Source organism: Babylonia areolata, chromosome 34, assembly GCF_041734735.1.
Source record: "Babylonia areolata isolate BAREFJ2019XMU chromosome 34, ASM4173473v1, whole genome shotgun sequence".
Classification (NCBI taxonomy): domain Eukaryota; kingdom Metazoa; phylum Mollusca; class Gastropoda; order Neogastropoda; family Buccinidae; genus Babylonia; species Babylonia areolata.
Genome location: NC_134909.1, coordinates 1,253,898 through 1,273,890, shown reverse-complemented (window position 1 = coordinate 1,273,890; position 19,993 = coordinate 1,253,898). Strand labels below are relative to the sequence as shown.

Here is a 19,993-nt window from a genome sequence, read left to right as displayed (position 1 = left end):
GTGGTGTGTCATGTTGCAGGGTGACGTGTCATGGTGCAGTGGTGTGTCATGTCACGGGTGGTGTGTCATGTTGCGGGTGGTGTGTCATGATGTGGGTTGTGTTTCGTAGTGATTTGTCATGTTGCACGGTGATGTGTCATGTTGTGGGTAGTTTGTCATGTTGCATGGTGATTTGTCATGTTGCAGGGTGACATATGATGTGGGTGATGTGTCATGTTGCGAGGTGATGTGTCGCAATGTGCCATGTTGCATGGTGATTTGTCATGTTGCAGGGTGATGTGTCATGATGTGGGTGATGTGTCATGTTGCAGTGTGGTGTGTCGTGATGTGGGTAATGTGTCCCGATGTGGGTGATGTGATGTGGGTGGTGTGTCAAGTTGCAAGGTGATGTGTCATGATGTGGGTGATGTGTCAAGTTGCAAGGTGATGTGTCATGTTGCAGGGTGATGTGTCACGATGTGGGTGATGTGTCGTGTTGCAGGGTGATGTGTCACGATGTGGGTGATGTGTCGTGTTGCAGGGTGATGTGTCACAATGTGGGTGATGTGTCGTGTTGCAGGGTGATGTGTCACGATGTGGGTGATGTGTCGTGTTGCAGGGTGATGTGTCACGATGTGGGTGATGTGTCATGTTGCAGGGTGATGTATCACGATGTGGGTGATGTGTCATGTTGCAGGGTGATGTGTCACGTTGTGGGTGATGTGTCATGTTGCAGGGTGATGTGTCACGTTGTGGGTGATGTGTCATGTTGCAGGGTGATGTGTCACGTTGTGGGTGATGTGTCATGTTGCAGGGTGATGTGTCACGATGTGGGTGATGTGTCGTGTTGCAGGGTGATGTGTCACGATGTGGGTGATGTGTCGTGTTGCAGGGTGATGTGTCACGATGTGGGTGATGTGTCATGTTGCAGGGTGATGTGTCACGATGTGGGTGATGTGTCGTGTTGCAGGGTGATGTGTCATGATGTGGGTGATGTGTCATGTTGCAGTGTGGTGTGTCGTGATGTGGGTAATGTGTCATGTTGCAGGGTGATGTGTCACGATGTGGGTGATGTGTCATGTTGTATGGTGATGTGTCACGATGTGGGTGATGTGTCATGTTGCAGGGTGATGTGTCACGATGTGGGTGATGTGTCATGTTGCAGGGTGATGTGTCACGATGTGGGTGATGTGTCATGTTGCAGGCTGCATGACTTACGTGCTGAAGCCCCAAGGCCTGGTGTTCACTGGAGACGCCGTTCTCATCCGGGGCTGTGGCAGGACAGACTTCCAGCAAGGTGCGTAGGGGTGTGGCTGTGGGGGTGTGGCTGTGGCTGTGGGGGTGTGGTTGTGGCTGTGGGGGTGTGGTTGTGGCAGTGTGGGTGTGGCTGTGGGTGTGGCTGTGGGGGTGTGGTTGTGGGGGTGTGGGTGTGGCTGTGGGGGTGTGGCTGTGGGGGTGTGGTTGTGGCTGTGGGGGTGTGGTTGTGGCTGTGGGGGTGTGGCGTGGGGGTGTGGTTGTGGCTGTGGGGGTGTGGTTGTGGGGGTGTGGCTGTGGGGGTGTGGTTGTGGCTGTGGGGGTGTGGTTGTGGCTGTGGGGATGTGGTTGTGGCAGTGGGGGTGTGGTTGTGGCTGTGGTTGTGGGGGTGTGGTTGTGGCTGTGGGGGTGTGGCTGTGGGGGTGTGGTTGTGGCAGTGGGGGTGTGGTTGTGGCTGTGGGGGTGTGGTTGTGGCTGTGGGGATGTGGTTGTGGCAGTGGGGGTGTGGTTGTGGCAGTGGGGGTGTGGTTGTGGCTGTGGGTGTGTGGTTGTGGCAGTGGGGGTGTGGTTATGGCTGTGGCTGTGGTTGTGGCAGTGGGGGTGTGGTTGTGGCTGTGGGGGTGTGGTTGTGGCAGTGGGGGTGTGGGTGATGCTGTGGGGGTGTGGTTGTGGCTGTGGGGGTGTGGTTGTGGGGGTGTGGTTGTTGGAGTGTGGTTGTGGGGGTGTGGTTGTGGTTGTGGGTCTGTGGTTGTGGCTGTGGGGGTGTGGTTGTGGCTGTGGGGGTGTGGTTGTGGGGGTGTGGTTGTGGCTGTGGGGGTGTGGTTGTGGGGGTGTGGTTGTGGCTGTGGGGGTGTGGTTGTGGCTGTGGGGGTGTGGTTGTGGGGGTGTGGTTGTGGGTGTGTGGCTGTGGGGGTGTGGGTGTGGCTGTAGGGGTGTGGCTGTGGCTGTGGGAGTGTGGTTGTGGTTGTGGCTGCGGGGTGTGGGTGTGGCTGTGGGGGTGTGGTTGTGGTTATGGCTGTGGGGGTGTGGTTGTGGCTGTGGGAGTGTGGTTGTGGGGGTGTGGTTGTGGGGTTGTGGCTGTGGTTGTGGGGGTGTGTGGGTGTGGTTATGGCTGTGGGGGTGTGACTGTGGGGGTGTGGTTGTGGCTGTGGGGGTGTGGTTGTGGGGGTGTGGGGGTGTGGTTGTTGCTGTGGGGGTGTGGTTGTGGGTGTGGCTGTGGGGGTGTGGTTGTGGGGGTGTGGTTGTGGCTGTGGGGGTGTGGTTGTGGTTGTTGCTGTGGGGTGTGTGGTTGTGGGGGTGTGGCTGTGGGGGTGTGGTTGTGGCTGTGGGGGTGTGGCTGTGGCTGTGTGGTTGTGGCTGTGGGGGGGTGGTTGTGGGTGTGTGGCTGTGGGGTGTGGTTGTGGGGGTGTGGTTGTGGCTGTGGGGGGTGTGGTTGTGGTTGTGGCTGTGGGGTGTGGTTGTGGGTGTGTGGTTGTGGTTGTGGCTGTGGGGTGTGTGGTTGTGGGTGTGTGGCTTTGGTTGTGGCTGTGGGGTGTGGTTGTGTGGCTGTGGTTATGGCATGTGGTTACAGACACTTTATAGTGGTGTGGTGACATAGTGTTGGATTGTGTGGGTTACAGGTGATGCAGGCAGGCTGTATGACTCTGTGCACACCAAGATTTTCTCCTTGCCTCGCCACTACACTATCCTCCCAGGTCATGACTACACAGGTCAGTCACACTGTAATACACTTCACCATCCTGTCTGTCATGACGACACAGGTCAGTCACACTGTAATACACTTCACCATCCTGTCTGTCATGATGACACAGGTCAGTCACACTGTAATACACTTCACCATCCTGTCTGTCATGACTACACAGGTCAGTCACACTGTAATACACTTCACCATCCTGTCTGTCATGACTACACACAGGTCAGTCACACTGTAATACACTTCACCATCCTGTCTGTCATGACGACACAGATCAGTCACACTGTAATACACTTCACCATCCTGTCTGTCATGACTACACAGGTCAGTCACACTGTAATACACTTCACCATCCTGTCTGTCATGACTACACACAGGTCAGTCACACTGTAATACACTTCACCATCCTGTCTGTCATGACGACACAGGTCAGTCACACTGTAATACACTTCACCATCCTGTCTGTCATGACTACACAGGTCAGTCACACTGTAATACACTTCACCATCCTGTCTGTCATGACTACACAGGTCAGTCACACTGTAATACACTTCACCATCCTGTCTGTCATGACTACACAGATCAGTCACACTGTAATACACTTCACCATCCTGTCATGACTACACAGGTCAGTCACACTGTAATACACTTCACCATCCTGTCTGTCATGACGACACAGGTCAGTCACACTGTAATACACTTCACCATCCTGTCTGTCATGACGACACAGGTCAGTCACACTGTAATACACTTCACCATCCTGTCTGTCATGACGACACAGGTCAGTCACACTGTAATACACTTCACCATCCTGTCTGTCATGACTACACACAGGTCAGTCACACTGTAATACACTTCACCATCCTCTCTGTCATGACGACACAGGTCAGTCACACTGTAATACACTTCACCATCCTGTCTGTCATGACGACACAGGTCAGTCACACTGTAATACACTTCACCATCCTCTCTGTCATGACTACACACAGGTCAGTCACACTGTAATACACTTCACCATCCTGTCATGACTACACAGGTCAGTCACACTGTAATACACTTCACCATTCTGTCTGTCATGACGACACAGGTCAGTCACACTGTAATACACTTCACCATTCTGTCATGACGACACAGGTCAGTCACACTGTAATACACTTCACCATTCTGTCTGTCATGACGACACAGGTCAGTCACACTGTAATACACTTCACCATCCTGTCTGTCATGACGACACAGGTCAGTCACACTGTAATACATTTCACCATTCTGTCTGTCATGACGACACACAGGTCAGTCACACTGTAATACACTTCACCATCCTGTCTGTCATGACGACACAGGTCAGTCACACTGTAATACACTTCACCATCCTGTCTGTCATGACGACACACAGGTCAGTCACACTGTAATACACTTCACCATCCTGTCTGTCATGACGACACACAGGTCAGTCACACTGTAATACACTTCACCATCCTGTCATGACTACACACAGGTCAGTCACACTGTAATACACTTCACCATCCTGTCTGTCATGACGACACAGGTCAGTCACACTGTAATACACTTCACCATTCTGTCTGTCATGACTACACACAGGTCAGTCAAACTGTAATACACTTCACCATCCCTGTCTGTCATGACTACACACAGGTCAGTCACACTGTAATACACTTCACCATCCTGTCTGTCATGACGACACAGGTCAGTCACACTGTAATACACTTCACCATCCTGTCTGTCATGACTACACAGGTCAGTCACACTGTAATACACTTCACCATCCTGTCTGTCATGACGACACAGGTCAGTCACACTGTAATACACTTCACCATCCTGTCTGTCATGATGACACACAGGTCAGTCACACTGTAATACACTTCACCATCCTGTCTGTCATGACGACACAGGTCAGTCACACTGTAATACACTTCACCATCCTGTCTGTCATGACTACACACAGGTTAGTCACACTGTAATACACTTCACCATCCTGTCTGTCATGACTACACACAGGTCAGTCACACTGTAATACACTTCACCATCCTGTCTGTCATGACTACACACAGGTCAGTCACACTGTAATACACTTCACCATCCTGTCTGTCATGACGACACAGGTCAGTCACACTGTAATACACTTCACCATCCTGTCTGTCATGACTACACACAGGTCAGTCACACTGTAATACACTTCACCATCCTGTCTGTCATGACTACACACAGGTCAGTCACACTGTAATACACTTCACCATCCTGTCTGTCATGACGACACAGGTCAGTCACACTGTAATACACTTCACCATCCTGTCTGTCATGACTACACACAGGTCAGTCACACTGTAATACACTTCACCATCCTGTCTGTCATGACGACACAGGTCAGTCACACTGTAATACACTTCACCATTCTGTCTGTCATGACGACACAGGTCAGTCACACTGTAATACACTTCACCATCCTGTCTGTCATGACGACACAGGTCAGTCACACTGTAATACACTTCACCATCCTGTCTGTCATGACTACACAGGTCAGTCACACTGTAATACACTTCACCATCCTGTCTGTCATGACGACACACAGGTCAGTCACACTGTAATACACTTCACCATCCTGTCTGTCATGACGACACAGGTCAGTCACACTGTAATACACTTCATCATCCTGTCATGACTACATACAGGTCAGTCACACTGTAATACACTTCACCATCCCTGTCATGACTACACAGGTCAGTCACACTGTAATACACTTCACCATTCTGTCTGTCATGACTACACACAGGTCAGTCACACTGTAATACACTTCACCATCCTGTCTGTCATGACGACACAGGTCAGTCACACTGTAATACACTTCACCATCCTGTCTGTCATGACGACACAGGTCAGTCACACTGTAATACACTTCACCATCCTGTCTGTCATGACGACACAGGTCAGTCACACTGTAATACACTTCACCATCCTGTCTGTCATGACGACACAGGTCAGTCACACTGTAATACACTTCACCATCCTGTCTGTCATGACGACACAGGTCAGTCACACTGTAATACACTTCACCATCTCTCTGTCATGACTACACAGGTCAGTCACACTGTAATACACTTCACCATCCTGTCTGTCATGACGACACAGGTCAGTCACACTGTAATACACTTCACCATCCTGTCTGTCATGACGACACAGGTCAGTCACACTGTAATACACTTCACCATCCTGTCTGTCATGACGACACAGGTCAGTCACACTGTAATACACTTCACCATCCTGTCTGTCATGACGACACAGGTCAGTCACACTGTAATACACTTCACCATCCTGTCTGTCATGACTACACACAGGTCAGTCACACTGTAATACACTTCACCATCCTGTCTGTCATGACGACACAGGTCAGTCACACTGTAATACACTTCACCATCCTGTCTGTCAGTGACGACACAGGTCAGTCACACTGTAATACACGTCACCATCCTGTCTGTCATGACGACACAGGTCAGTCACACTGTAATACACTTCACCATCCTGTCTGTCATGACTACACAGGTCAGTCACACTGTAATACACTTCACCATCCTGTCTGTCATGACGACACAGGTCAGTCACACTGTAATACACTTCACCATCCTGTCTGTCATGACTACACACAGGTCAGTCACACTGTAATACACTTCACCATCCTGTCTGTCATGACGACACAGGTCAGTCACACTGTAATACACTTCACCATCCTGTCATGACTACACACAGGTCAGTCACACTGTAATACACTTCACCATCCTGTCTGTCATGACTACACACAGGTCAGTCACACTGTAATACACTTCACCATCCTGTCTGTCATGACTACACACAGGTCAGTCACACTGTAATACACTTCACCATCCTGTCTGTCATGACTACATACAGGTCAGTCACACTGTAATACACTTCACCATCCTGTCTGTCATGACGACACAGGTCAGTCACACTGTAATACACTTCACCATCCTGTCTGTCATGACGACACAGGTCAGTCACACTGTAATACACTTCACCATCCTGTCTGTCATGACGACACAGGTCAGTCACACTGTAATACACTTCACCATCCTGTGTCATGACTACACAGGTCAGTCACACTGTAATACACTTCACCATCCTGTCTGTCATGACGACACAGGTCAGTCACACTGTAATACACTTCACCATCCTGTCTGTCATGACTACACACAGGTCAGTCACACTGTAATACACTTCACCATCCTGTCTGTCATGACGACACAGGTCAGTCACACTGTAATACACTTCACCATCGTCTGTCATGACGACACAGGTCAGTCACACTGTAATACACTTCACCATCCTGTCTGTCATGACTACACAGGTCAGTCACACTGTAATACACTTCACTATCCTGTCATGACTACACACAGGTCAGTCACACTTTAATACACTTCACCATCCTGTCTGTCATGACGACACAGGTCAGTCACACTGTAATACACTTCACTATCCTGTCTGTCATGACTACACACAGGTCAGTCACACTGTAATATACGTCACCATTCTGTCTGTCATGACTACACAGGTCAGTCACACTGTAATACACTTCACCATCCTGTCTGTCATGACGACACACAGGTCAGTCACACTGTAATACACTTCACCATCCTGTCTGTCATGACGACACAGGTCAGTCACACTGTAATACACTTCACCATCCTGTCTGTCATGACGACACAGGTCAGTCACACTGTAATACACTTCACCATCCTGTCTGTCATGACGACACAGGTCAGTCACACTGTAATACACTTCACCATTCTGTCTGTCATGACTACACAGGTCAGTCACACTGTAATACACTTCACCATCCTGTCTGTCATGACTACACAGGTCAGTCACACTGTAATACACTTCACCATCCTGTCTGTCATGACGACACAGGTCAGTCACACTGTAATACACTTCACCATCCTGTCTGTCATGACTACACAGGTCAGTCACACTGTAATACACTTCACCATCCTGTCTGTCATGACGACACAGGTCAGTCACACTGTAATACACTTCACCATCCTGTCTGTCATGACGACACAGGTCAGTCACACTGTAATACACTTCACCATCCTGTCTGTCATGACGACACAGGTCAGTCACACTGTAATACACTTCACCATCCTGTCTGTCATGACGACACACAGGTCAGTCACACTGTAATACACTTCACCATCCTGTCTGTCATGACTACACACAGGTCAGTCACACTGTAATACACTTCACCATCCTGTCTGTCATGACGACACAGGTCAGTCACACTGTAATACACTTCACCATCCTGTCTGTCATGACGACACAGGTCAGTCACACTGTAATACACTTCACCATCCTGTCTGTCATGACGACACAGGTCAGTCACACTGTAATACACTTCACCATCCTGTCTGTCATGACGACACAGGTCAGTCACACTGTAATACACTTCACCATCCTGTCTGTCATGACGACACAGGTCAGTCACACTGTAATACACTTCACCATCCTGTCTGCATGACTACACACAGGTCAGTCACACTGTAATACACTTCACCATCCTGTCTGTCATGACGACACAGGTCAGTCACACTGTAATACACTTCACCATTCTGTCTGTCATGACTACACACAGGTCAGTCACACTGTAATACACGTCACCATCCTGTCTGTCATGACGACACAGGTCAGTCACACTGTAATACACTTCACCATCCTGTCTGTCATGACGACACAGGTCAGTCACACTGTAATACACTTCACCATCCTGTCTGTCATGACGACACAGGTCAGTCACACTGTAATACACTTCACCATCCTGTCTGTCATGACTACACACAGGTCAGTCACACTGTAATACACTTCACCATCCTGTCTGTCATGACGACACAGGTCAGTCACACTGTAATACACTTCACCATCCTGTCATGACTACACACAGGTCAGTCACACTGTAATACACTTCACCATCCTGTCTGTCATGACTACACACAGGTCAGTCACACTGTAATACACTTCACCATCCTGTCTGTCATGACTACACAGGTCAGTCACACTGTAATACACTTCACCATCCTGTCTGTCATGACGACACAGGTCAGTCACACTGTAATACACTTCACCATCCTGTCTGTCATGACGACACAGGTCAGTCACACTGTAATACACTTCACCATCCTGTCTGTCATGAAGACACAGGTCAGTCACACTGTAATACACTTCACCATCCTGTCTGTCATGACGACACAGGTCAGTCACACTGTAATACACTTCACCATCTCTGTCATGACGACACAGGTCAGTCACACTGTAATACACTTCACCATCCTGTCTGTCATGACGACACAGGTCAGTCACACTGTAATACACTTCACCATCCTGTCTGTCATGACGACACAGGTCAGTCACACTGTAATACACTTCACCATCCTGTCTGTCATGACTACACACAGGTCAGTCACACTGTAATACACTTCACCATCCTGTCTGTCATGACGACACAGGTCAGTCACACTGTAATACACTTCACCATCCTGTCTGTCATGACTACACACAGGTCAGTCACACTGTAATACACTTCACCATCCTGTCTGTCATGACTACACAGGTCAGTCACACTGTAATACACTTCACCATCCTGTCTGTCATGACTACACACAGGTCAGTCACACTGTAATACACTTCACCATCCTGTCTGTCATGACTACACACAGGTCAGTCACACTGTAATACACTTCACCATCCTGTCTGTCATGACGACACAGGTCAGTCACACTGTAATACACTTCACCATCCTGTCTGTCATGACTACACACAGGTCAGTCACACTGTAATACACTTCACCATCCTGTCTGTCATGACTACACACAGGTCAGTCACACTGTAATACACTTCACCATCCTGTCTGTCATGACGACACAGGTCAGTCACACTGTAATACACTTCACCATCCTGTCTGTCATGACGACACAGGTCAGTCACACTGTAATACACTTCACCATCCTGTCTGTCATGACTACACAGGTCAGTCACACTGTAATACACTTCACCATCCTGTCTGTCATGACGACACAGGTCAGTCACACTGTAATACACTTCACCATCCTGTCTGTCATGACGACAGAGGTCAGTCACACTGTAATACACTTCACCATCCTGTCTGTCATGACGACACACAGGTCAGTCACACTGTAATACACTTCACCATCCTGTCTGTCATGACTACACACAGGTCAGTCACACTGTAATACACTTCACCATCCTGTCATGACTACACAGGTCAGTCACACTGTAATACACTTCACCATCCTGTCTGTCATGACGACACAGGTCAGTCACACTGTAATACACGTCACCATCCTGTCTGTCATGACGACACAGGTCAGTCACACTGTAATACACTTCACCATCCTGTCTGTCATGACTACACACAGGTCAGTCACACTGTAATACACTTCACCATCCTGTCTGTCATGACGACACAGGTCAGTCACACTGTAATACACTTCACCATCCTGTCTGTCATGACGACACAGGTCAGTCACACTGTAATACACTTCACCATCCTGTCTGTCATGACTACACACAGGTCAGTCACACTGTAATACACTTCACCATTCTGTCTGTCATGACGACACAGGTCAGTCACACTGTAATACACTTCATCATTCTGTCTGTCATGACGACACAGGTCAGTCACACTGTAATACACGTCACCATCCTGTCTGTCATGACGACACAGGTCAGTCACACTGTAATACACTTCACCATCCTGTCTGTCATGACTACACAGGTCAGTCACACTGTAATACACTTCACCATCCTGTCTGTCATGACGACACACAGGTCAGTCACACTGTAATACACTTCACCATTCTGTCTGTCATGACTACACACAGGTCAGTCACACTGTAATACACTTCACCATTCTGTCTGTCATGACTACACAGGTCAGTCACACTGTAATACACTTCACCATCCTGTCTGTCATGACGACACAGGTCAGTCACACTGTAATACACTTCACCATCCTGTCTGTCATGACGACACAGGTCAGTCACACTGTAATACACTTCACCATCCTGTCTGTCATGACTACACACAGGTCAGTCACACTGTAATACACTTCACCATCCTGTCTGTCATGACGACACAGGTCAGTCACACTGTAATATACGTCACCATTCTGTCTGTCATGACTACACACAGGTCAGTCACACTGTAATACACTTCACCATTCTGTCTGTCATGACGACACAGGTCAGTCACACTGTAATACACTTCACCATCCTGTCTGTCATGACTACACACAGGTCAGTCACACTGTAATACACTTCATCATTCTGTCTGTCATGACGACACAGGTCAGTCACACTGTAATACACGTCACCATCCTGTCTGTCATGACGACACAGGTCAGTCACACTGTAATACACTTCACCATCCTGTCTGTCATGACTACACACAGGTCAGTCACACTGTAATACACTTCACCATCCTGTCTGTCATGACTACACACAGGTCAGTCACACTGTAATACACTTCACCATCCTGTCTGTCATGACTACACACAGGTCAGTCACACTGTAATACACTTCACCATCCTGTCTGTCATGACTACACACAGGTCAGTCACACTGTAATACACTTCACCATCCTGTCTGTCATGACTACACAGGTCAGTCACACTGTAATACACTTCACCATCCTGTCTGTCATGACGACACAGGTCAGTCACACTGTAATACACTTCACCATCCTGTCTGTCATGACGACACAGGTCAGTCACACTGTAATACACTTCACCATCCTGTCTGTCATGACGACACAGGTCAGTCACACTGTAATACACTTCACCATCCTGTCTGTCATGACGACACAGGTCAGTCACACTGTAATACACTTCACCATCCTGTCTGTCATGACGACACAGGTCAGTCACACTGTAATACACTTCACCATCCTGTCTGTCATGACGACACAGGTCAGTCACACTGTAATACACTTCACCATCCTGTCTGTCATGACGACACAGGTCAGTCACACTGTAATACACTTCACCATCCTGTCTGTCATGACGACACAGGTCAGTCACACTGTAATACACTTCACCATCCTGTCTGTCATGACGACACAGGTCAGTCACACTGTAATACACTTCACCATCCTGTCTGTCATGACGCCACAGGTCAGTCACACTGTAATACACTTCACCATCCTGTCTGTCATGACGACACAGGTCAGTCACACTGTAATACACTTCACCATCCTGTCTGTCATGACTACACACAGGTCAGTCACACTGTAATACACTTCACCATCCTGTCTGTCATGACGACACAGGTCAGTCACACTGTAATACACTTCACCATTCTGTCTGTCATGACGACACAGGTCAGTCACACTGTAATACACTTCACCATCCTGTCATGACTACACAGGTCAGTCACACTGTAATACACTTCACCATTCTGTCTGTCATGACGACACAGGTCAGTCACACTGTAATACACTTCACCATCCTGTCATGACTACACAGGTCAGTCACACTGTAATACACTTCACCATCCTGTCATGACGACACAGGTCAGTCACACTGTAATACACTTCACCATCCTGTCTGTCATGACGACACAGGTCAGTCACACTGTAATACACTTCACCATCCTGTCTGTCATGACGACACAGGTCAGTCACACTGTAATACACTTCACCATCCTGTCTGTCGTGACGACACAGGTCAGTCACACTGTAATACACTTCACCATCCTGTCTGTCATGACTACACACAGGTCAGTCACACTTTAATACACTTCACCATCCTGTCTGTCATGACGACACAGGTCAGTCACACTGTAATACACTTCACCATCCTGTCATGACTACACAGGTCAGTCACACTGTAATACACTTCACCATCCTGTCTGTCATGACGACACAGGTCAATCACACTGTAATACACTTCACCATCCTGTCTGTCATGACGACACAGGTCAGTCACACTTTAATACACTTCACCATCCTGTCTGTCATGACTACACACAGGTCAGTCACACTGTAATACACTTCACCATCCTGTCTGTCATGACGACACAGGTCAGTCACACTGTAATACACTTCACCATCCTGTCTGTCATGACGACACAGGTCAGTCACACTGTAATACACTTCACCATCCTGTCTGTCATGACTACACAGGTCAGTCACACTGTAATACACTTCACCATCCTGTCTGTCATGACGACACAGGTCAGTCACACTGTAATACACTTCACCATCCTGTCTGTCATGACGACACAGGTCAGTCACACTGTAATACACTTCACCATCCTGTCTGTCATGACGACACAGGTCAGTCACACTGTAATACACTTCACCATCCTGTCTGTCATGACGCCACAGGTCAGTCACACTGTAATACACTTCACCATCCTGTCTGTCATGACTACACAGGTCAGTCACACTGTAATACACTTCACCATCCTGTCTGTCATGACGACACAGGTCAGTCACACTGTAATACACTTCACCATCCTCTCTGTCATGATGACACAGGTCAGTCACACTGTAATACACTTCACCATCCTGTCTGTCATGATGACACAGGTCAGTCACACTGTAATACACTTCACCATCCTCTCTGTCATGATGACACAGGTCAGTCACACTGTAATACACTTCACCATCCTGTCTGTCATGACGACACAGGTCAGTCACACTGTAATACACTTCACCATTCTGTCTGTCATGACGACACACAGGTTAGTCAGAGGATTTTCTCTCTGTCATGTACAGGTCAGATGACACAGTAAGGATGTTCTCTCTGTCATGTACAGGTCAGATGTCACAGTAAGGATGTTCTCTGTCATGCTGTACAGGTCAGATGACGCAGTAAGGATGTTCTCTTTGTCATGTACAGGTCAGATGACGCAGTAAGGATGTTCTCTGTCATGCTGTACAGGTCAGATGACGCAGTAAGGATGTTCTCTGTCATGTACAGGTCAGATGACACAGTAAGGATGTTCTCTCTGTCATGTACAGGTCAGATGACACAGTAAGGATGTTCTCTGTCATGTACAGGTCAGATGACGCAGTAAGGATGTTCTGTTTGTCATGTACAGGTCAGATGACGCAGTAAGGATGTTCTGTTTGTCATGTACAGGTCAGATGACGCAGTAAGGATGTTCTCTCTGTCATGTACAGGTCAGATGACACAGTAAGGATGTTCTCTGTCATGTACAGGTCAGATGACACAGTAAGGATGTTCTCTCTGTCATGCTGTACAGGTCAGATGACGCAGTAAGGATGTTCTCTCTGTCATGTTGTACAGGTCAGATGACGCAGTAAGGATGTTCTCTGTCATGTACAGGTCAGATGACGCAGTAAGGATGTTCTCTTTGTCATGTACAGGTCAGATGTCACAATAAGGATTTTCTCTTTTGTCATGTTGTACAGGTCAGATGACGCAGTAAGGGTTTTCTCTCTGTCATGTACAGGTCAGATGACACAGTAAGGGTTTTCTCTCTGTCATGTACAGGTCAGATGACGCAGTAAGGGTTTTCTCTCTGTCATGTACAGGTCAGATGACACAGTAAGGGTTTTCTCTCTGTCATGTACAGGTCAGATGAGCAGCACGGTGGACGAAGAACTCAAGTTCAATCGACGACTGACTCGCACGCGTGAGGAGTTCATTGAGATCATGAAACAGCTCAACTTGCCCTATCCTAAGCAGATAGGTAAGGAGATTACAGTTGATTTATGATTGACATGACACAGGTAAAAGGGTTACAGTTCATCTCTGATTTGACATGACACAGGTAAAAGGGTTACAGTTGATCTCTGACATAACACAGGTAAATAAAAGGGTTACAGTTGATCTCTGATTTGACGTGACACAGGTAAAAGGGTTACAGTTGATCTCTGATTTGACATGACACAGGTAAAAGGGTTACAACTGAGCTATGATTTGACATGACACAGGTAAAATGGTAACAGTTGATCTCCGATTTGACATGACACAGGTAAAAGGGTTACAGTTCATCTCTGATTTGACCTGACACAGGTAAAAGGGTTACAGCTGAGCTATGATTTGACATGACACAGGTAAAAGGGTTACAGTTGATCTCTGATTTGACATGACACAGGTAAAAGGGTTACAGTTCATCTCTGATTTAACATGACACAGGTAAAAGGGTTACAGTTGATCTGTGCTTTGACATGACACAGGTAAAAGGGTTACAGTTGTTCTATGATTTGACATGACACAGGTAAAAGGGTTACAGTTAATCTATGATTAACATGACACAGGTAAAAGGGTTACAGTTGATCTATGGTTAACATGACACAGGTAAAAGGGTTACAGTTGATCTCTGATTTGACATGACACAGGTGAAAGGGTCAGTTCATCTCTGATTTGACATGACACTGGTGAAAGGGTTAGTTCATCTCTGATTTGACATGACACAGGTGAAAGGGTTGCAGTTCATCTCTGATTTGACATGACACAGGTAAAAGGGTTACATTTCATCTCTGATTTAACATGACACAGGTAAAAGGGTTACAGTTGATCTGTGCTTTGACATGACACAGGTAAAAGGGTTACAGTTGTTCTATGATTTGACATGACACAGGTAAAAGGGTTACAGTTAATCTATGATTAACATGACACAGGTAAAAGGGTTACAGTTGATCTATGGTTAACATGACACAGGTAAAAGGGTTACAGTTGGATCTCTTATTTGACATGACACAGGTGAAAGGGTTACAGTTGTTCTCTGATTTGACATGACACAGGTGAAAGGGTTACAGTTCATCTCTGATTTGACATGACACAGGTGAAAGGGTGAACAGTGGTGTGGTGTATGGATGAACAGTGGTGTGGTGTGTGGTCTATGGATGAACAGTTGTGTGGTGTATGGATGAACAGTGGTGTGGTGTATGGATGAACAGTGGTGTGGATGTGGTGTATGGATGAACAGTGGTGTTGTGTGGTGTACGGATGAACAGTGGTATGGTGTGTGGTGTACGGATGAACAGTGGTATGGTGTGTGGTGTACGGATGAACAGTGGTGTGGTATATGGATGATCAGTGGTGTGGTGTGTGGTGTATGGATGAACAGTGGTGTGGTGTGGTGTATGGATGAACAGTGGTGTGGTGTACGGATGAACAGTGGTATGGTGTGGTGTACGGATGAACAGTGGTATGGTGTGGTGTATGGATGAACAGTGGTGTGGTGTAAGGATGAACAGTGGTATGGTGTGGTGTATGGATGAACAGTGGTGTGGTATATGGATGAACAGTGGTGTGGTGTGGTGTATGGATGAACAGTGGGGTGGTGTACGGATGAACAGTGGTATGGTGTGGTGTATGGATGAACAGTGGTGTGGTGTGGTGTATGGATGAACAGTGGTATGGTGTGGTGTACGGATGAACAGTGGTGTGGTGTACGGATGAACAGTGGTATGGTGTGGTGTATGGATGAACAGTGGTGTGGTGTGGTGTATGGATGAACAGTGGTATGGTGTGGTGTACGGATGAACAGTGGTATGGTGTGGTGTACGGATGAACAGTGGTATGGTGTACGGATGAACAGTGGTGTGGTGTGTGGTGTATGGATGAACAGTGGTGTGGTGTGGTGTATGGATGAACAGTGGTATGGTGTGGTGTACGGATGAACAGTGGTGTGGTGTACGGATGAACAGTGGTATGGTGTGGTGTATGGATGAACAGTGGTATGGTGTGGTGTACGGATGAACAGTGGTGTGGTGTGGTGTATGGATGAACAGTGGTGTGGTGTGGTGTACGGATGAACAGTGGTGTGGTGTGGTGTACGGATGAACAGTGGTGTGGTGTGGTGTATGGATGAACAGTGGTGTGGTGTATGGATGATCAGTGGTGTGGTGTGGTGTATGGATGAACAGTGGTGTGGTGTATGGATGAACAGTGGTGTGGTGTGGTGTATGGATGAACAGTGGTATGGTGTGGTGTACGGATGAACAGTGGTATGGTGTGGTGTATGGATGAACAGTGGTGTGGTGTGGTGTATGGATGAACAGTGGTATGGTGTGGTGTACGGATGAACAGTGGTATGGTGTGGTGTACGGATGAACAGTGGTATGGTGTACGGATGAACAGTGGTGTGGTGTGTGGTGTATGGATGAACTGTGGTGTGGTGTATGGATGAACAGTGGTATGGTGTGGTGTACGGATGAACAGTGGTGTGGTGTACGGATGAACAGTGGTATGGTGTGGTGTATGGATGAACAGTGGTATGGTGTGGTGTACGGATGAACAGTGGTGTGGTGTGGTGTATGGATGAACAGTGGTGTGGTGTGGTGTACGGATGAACAGTGGTGTGGTGTGGTGTACGGATGAACAGTGGTGTGGTGTGGTGTATGGATGAACAGTGGTGTGGTGTATGGATGATCAGTGGTGTGGTGTGGTGTATGGATGAACAGTGGTGTGGTGTATGGATGAACAGTGGTGTGGTGTGGTGTATGGATGAACAGTGGTATGGTGTGGTGTACGGATGAACAGTGGTGTGGTGTACGGATGAACAGTGGTATGGTGTGGTGTATGGATGAACAGTGGTGTGGTGTGGTGTATGGATGAACAGTGGTGTGGTATATGGATGATCAGTGGTATGGTGTGGTGTACGGATGAACAGTGGTATGGTGTGGTGTACGGATGAACAGTGGTGTGGTGTGGTGTATGGATGAACAGTGGTGTGGTATATGGATGATCAGTGGTGTGGAGAAATGATGTGGTGTGGTGCAAATGAACAGTGTCATGGGTTTACAGTCAGGTGTCTTGTGTGCAGACATTGATGTGAGTTAACAGTGAGGTGTGTTGTGATGTGATGTGAGTTAACAGTGAGGTGTGTTGTGATGTGATGTGAGTTAACAGTGAGGTGTGTTGTGATGTGATGTGAGTTAACAGTGAGGTGTGTTGTGCGATGTGAGTTAACAGTGAGGTGTGTTGTGCGATGTGAGTTAACAGTGAGGTGTGTGATGTGATGTGAGGTAACAGTGAGGTGTGTTGTGCGATGCCAGTTAACAGTGAGGTGTGTGATGTGATGTGTTTTAACAGTGAGGTGTGTTGTGTGATGCGATGTGAGTTAACAGTGAGGTGTGTTGTGTGATGCGATGTGAGTTAACAGTGAGGTGTGTTGTGTGATGCGATGTGAGTTAACAGTGAGGTGTGTTGTGTGATGTGATGTGAGTTAACAGTGAGGTGTGTGATGTGATGTGAGTTAACAGTGAGGTGTGTTGTGTGATGTGATGTGATGTGAGTTAACAGTGAGGTGTGATGTGATGTGATGTGAGTTAACAGTGAGGTGTGTTGTGTGATGTGATGTGAGTTAACAGTGAGGTGTGTTGTGTGATGTGATGTGAGTTAACAGTGAGGTGTGTTGTGTGATGTGATGTGAGTTAACAGTGAGGTGTGTTGTGTGATGTGATGCGAGTTAACAGTGAGGTGTGTTGTGTGATGTGATGTGATGTGAGTTAACAGTGAGGTGTGTGGTGTGATGTGATGTGATTTAACAGTGAAGTGTGTTGTGTGATGTAATGTGAGTTAACAGTGAGGTGTGTTGTGTGATGTGATGTGAGTTAACAGTGAAGTGTGTTGTGTGATGTGATGTGAGTTAACAGTGAGGTGTGTTGTGTGATGTGATGTGATGCGAGTTAACAGTGAGATGTGTGGTGTGCAGACAGAGCCTTACCAGCCAACATGGTGTGTGGCGTGTTCGACGTGGAGCCATCAACTTAAACATGTTGCGACTGCGACGTCTATACGTTTTTTGGCTCCCAGCTGTGTGATACAGTCCTGCTGACTGATGCTATGATGTGGACAGTGACCACCTACCTACACTCTGCGCTGCTGTTTAATGAACTGATTTGGTGACAGGTGGTGTGAGTGTGGAAGTGGGTGTTGGGGGGTCCTGTATTTTGGTATATTGATCCTCATTCACTTGAATTATCTCCCTTCCATTGGATCTTCAATGGCATGGATTGCTAACTCCCTCCCGTTGTATCTGAAGTGATCTGACTTTCACAACCTGATCTGTGTCCCACAGATGGGCTGTGCATCCAGGACAGAGCGATATCTTATTGCTTTCCACTTTTTTTTCCTTTCTTTTATAACTGTTCTAACTTTGGAAATTCTGAGACTACAGGAATTTGTATTATTCCAAATGAAATGCACAACAGTGAATATTCTGTGAATGCTGCAGATACTTACAAAATGAAAATAGCAGTGGCATGTTCCTTATTGAGTTGTGTAATGGATGAGCCTTGATTCTGGCGTGTTATCTAAGCAGAGGAAAGTTGTGTAAACAGAGGACATGGCTATGTCATGGGTCGGTGTCCAGTCAGCTTTGTGGAGGGGTCTCTGACCAGATGTGTTGTTGTGCCTTTACTAGCTGCTTGTCAGCTCAGTTTTGCAGACAGTTTGTTGATTTGCCGCCACTGTTTTGCCATGCTGCCGCCACTTTGTTCCATTTGCCACGTCGCCATCACTTTGTTGATTTGCTTTCATTTTGTTGGGACATGTTGCCATCATTTTTGTTTGGGCGTCTTGTCTTCACTTTGTTGGGGCATGTTGCCATCATTTTTGTTTGGGCGTCTTGTCTTCACTTTGTTGGGGCATGTTGCCATCATTTTTGTTTGGGCGTCTTGTCTTCACTTTGTTGGGACATGTTGCCATCATTTTTGTTTGGGCGTCTTGTCTTCACTTTGTTGGGGCATGTTGCCATCATTTTTGTTGGGGTGTGTTGCCTTCATTTTTGTTGGGGCGTGTTGCCGTTACTTTGTGAGGGGGGAGGGGGAGGGTTGCGTCACTTTGTGGGGGTGTGGAGGGTGTTGCCGTCACTTTGTGTGTGTGTGTTGCCGTCACTTTGTGTGTGTGTGGGGGTGTTGCCGTCACTTTGTGTGTGTGTGTGTGGGGGTGTTGCCGTCACTTTGTGTGTGTGTGTGGGGGGGGGTGTTGCCGTCACTTTGTGTGTGTGTGTGGGGGGGGGGGGGGCGGGGGGGTGTTGCCATCAC

The 19,993-nt window shown here is 47.6% G+C and overlaps 1 protein-coding gene across 1 annotated transcript in view; it reads left to right on the top strand.

The window, feature by feature from the left end:
* The window catches only part of LOC143277499 (persulfide dioxygenase ETHE1, mitochondrial-like), a 31,848-nt gene extending 12,086 nt beyond the window's left edge, over positions 1–19,762 (top strand). The window contains exons 4-7 of the mRNA XM_076582350.1: positions 1,184–1,276; positions 2,853–2,942; positions 14,569–14,685; positions 18,661–19,762. Coding sequence (XP_076438465.1) covers positions 1,184–1,276; positions 2,853–2,942; positions 14,569–14,685; positions 18,661–18,719 — 359 coding nt within the window. The 3' untranslated portion in view covers positions 18,720–19,762. The remainder of the gene's footprint in view (positions 1–1,183; positions 1,277–2,852; positions 2,943–14,568; positions 14,686–18,660) is intronic.
* Positions 19,763–19,993: the final 231 nt, after the last annotated feature.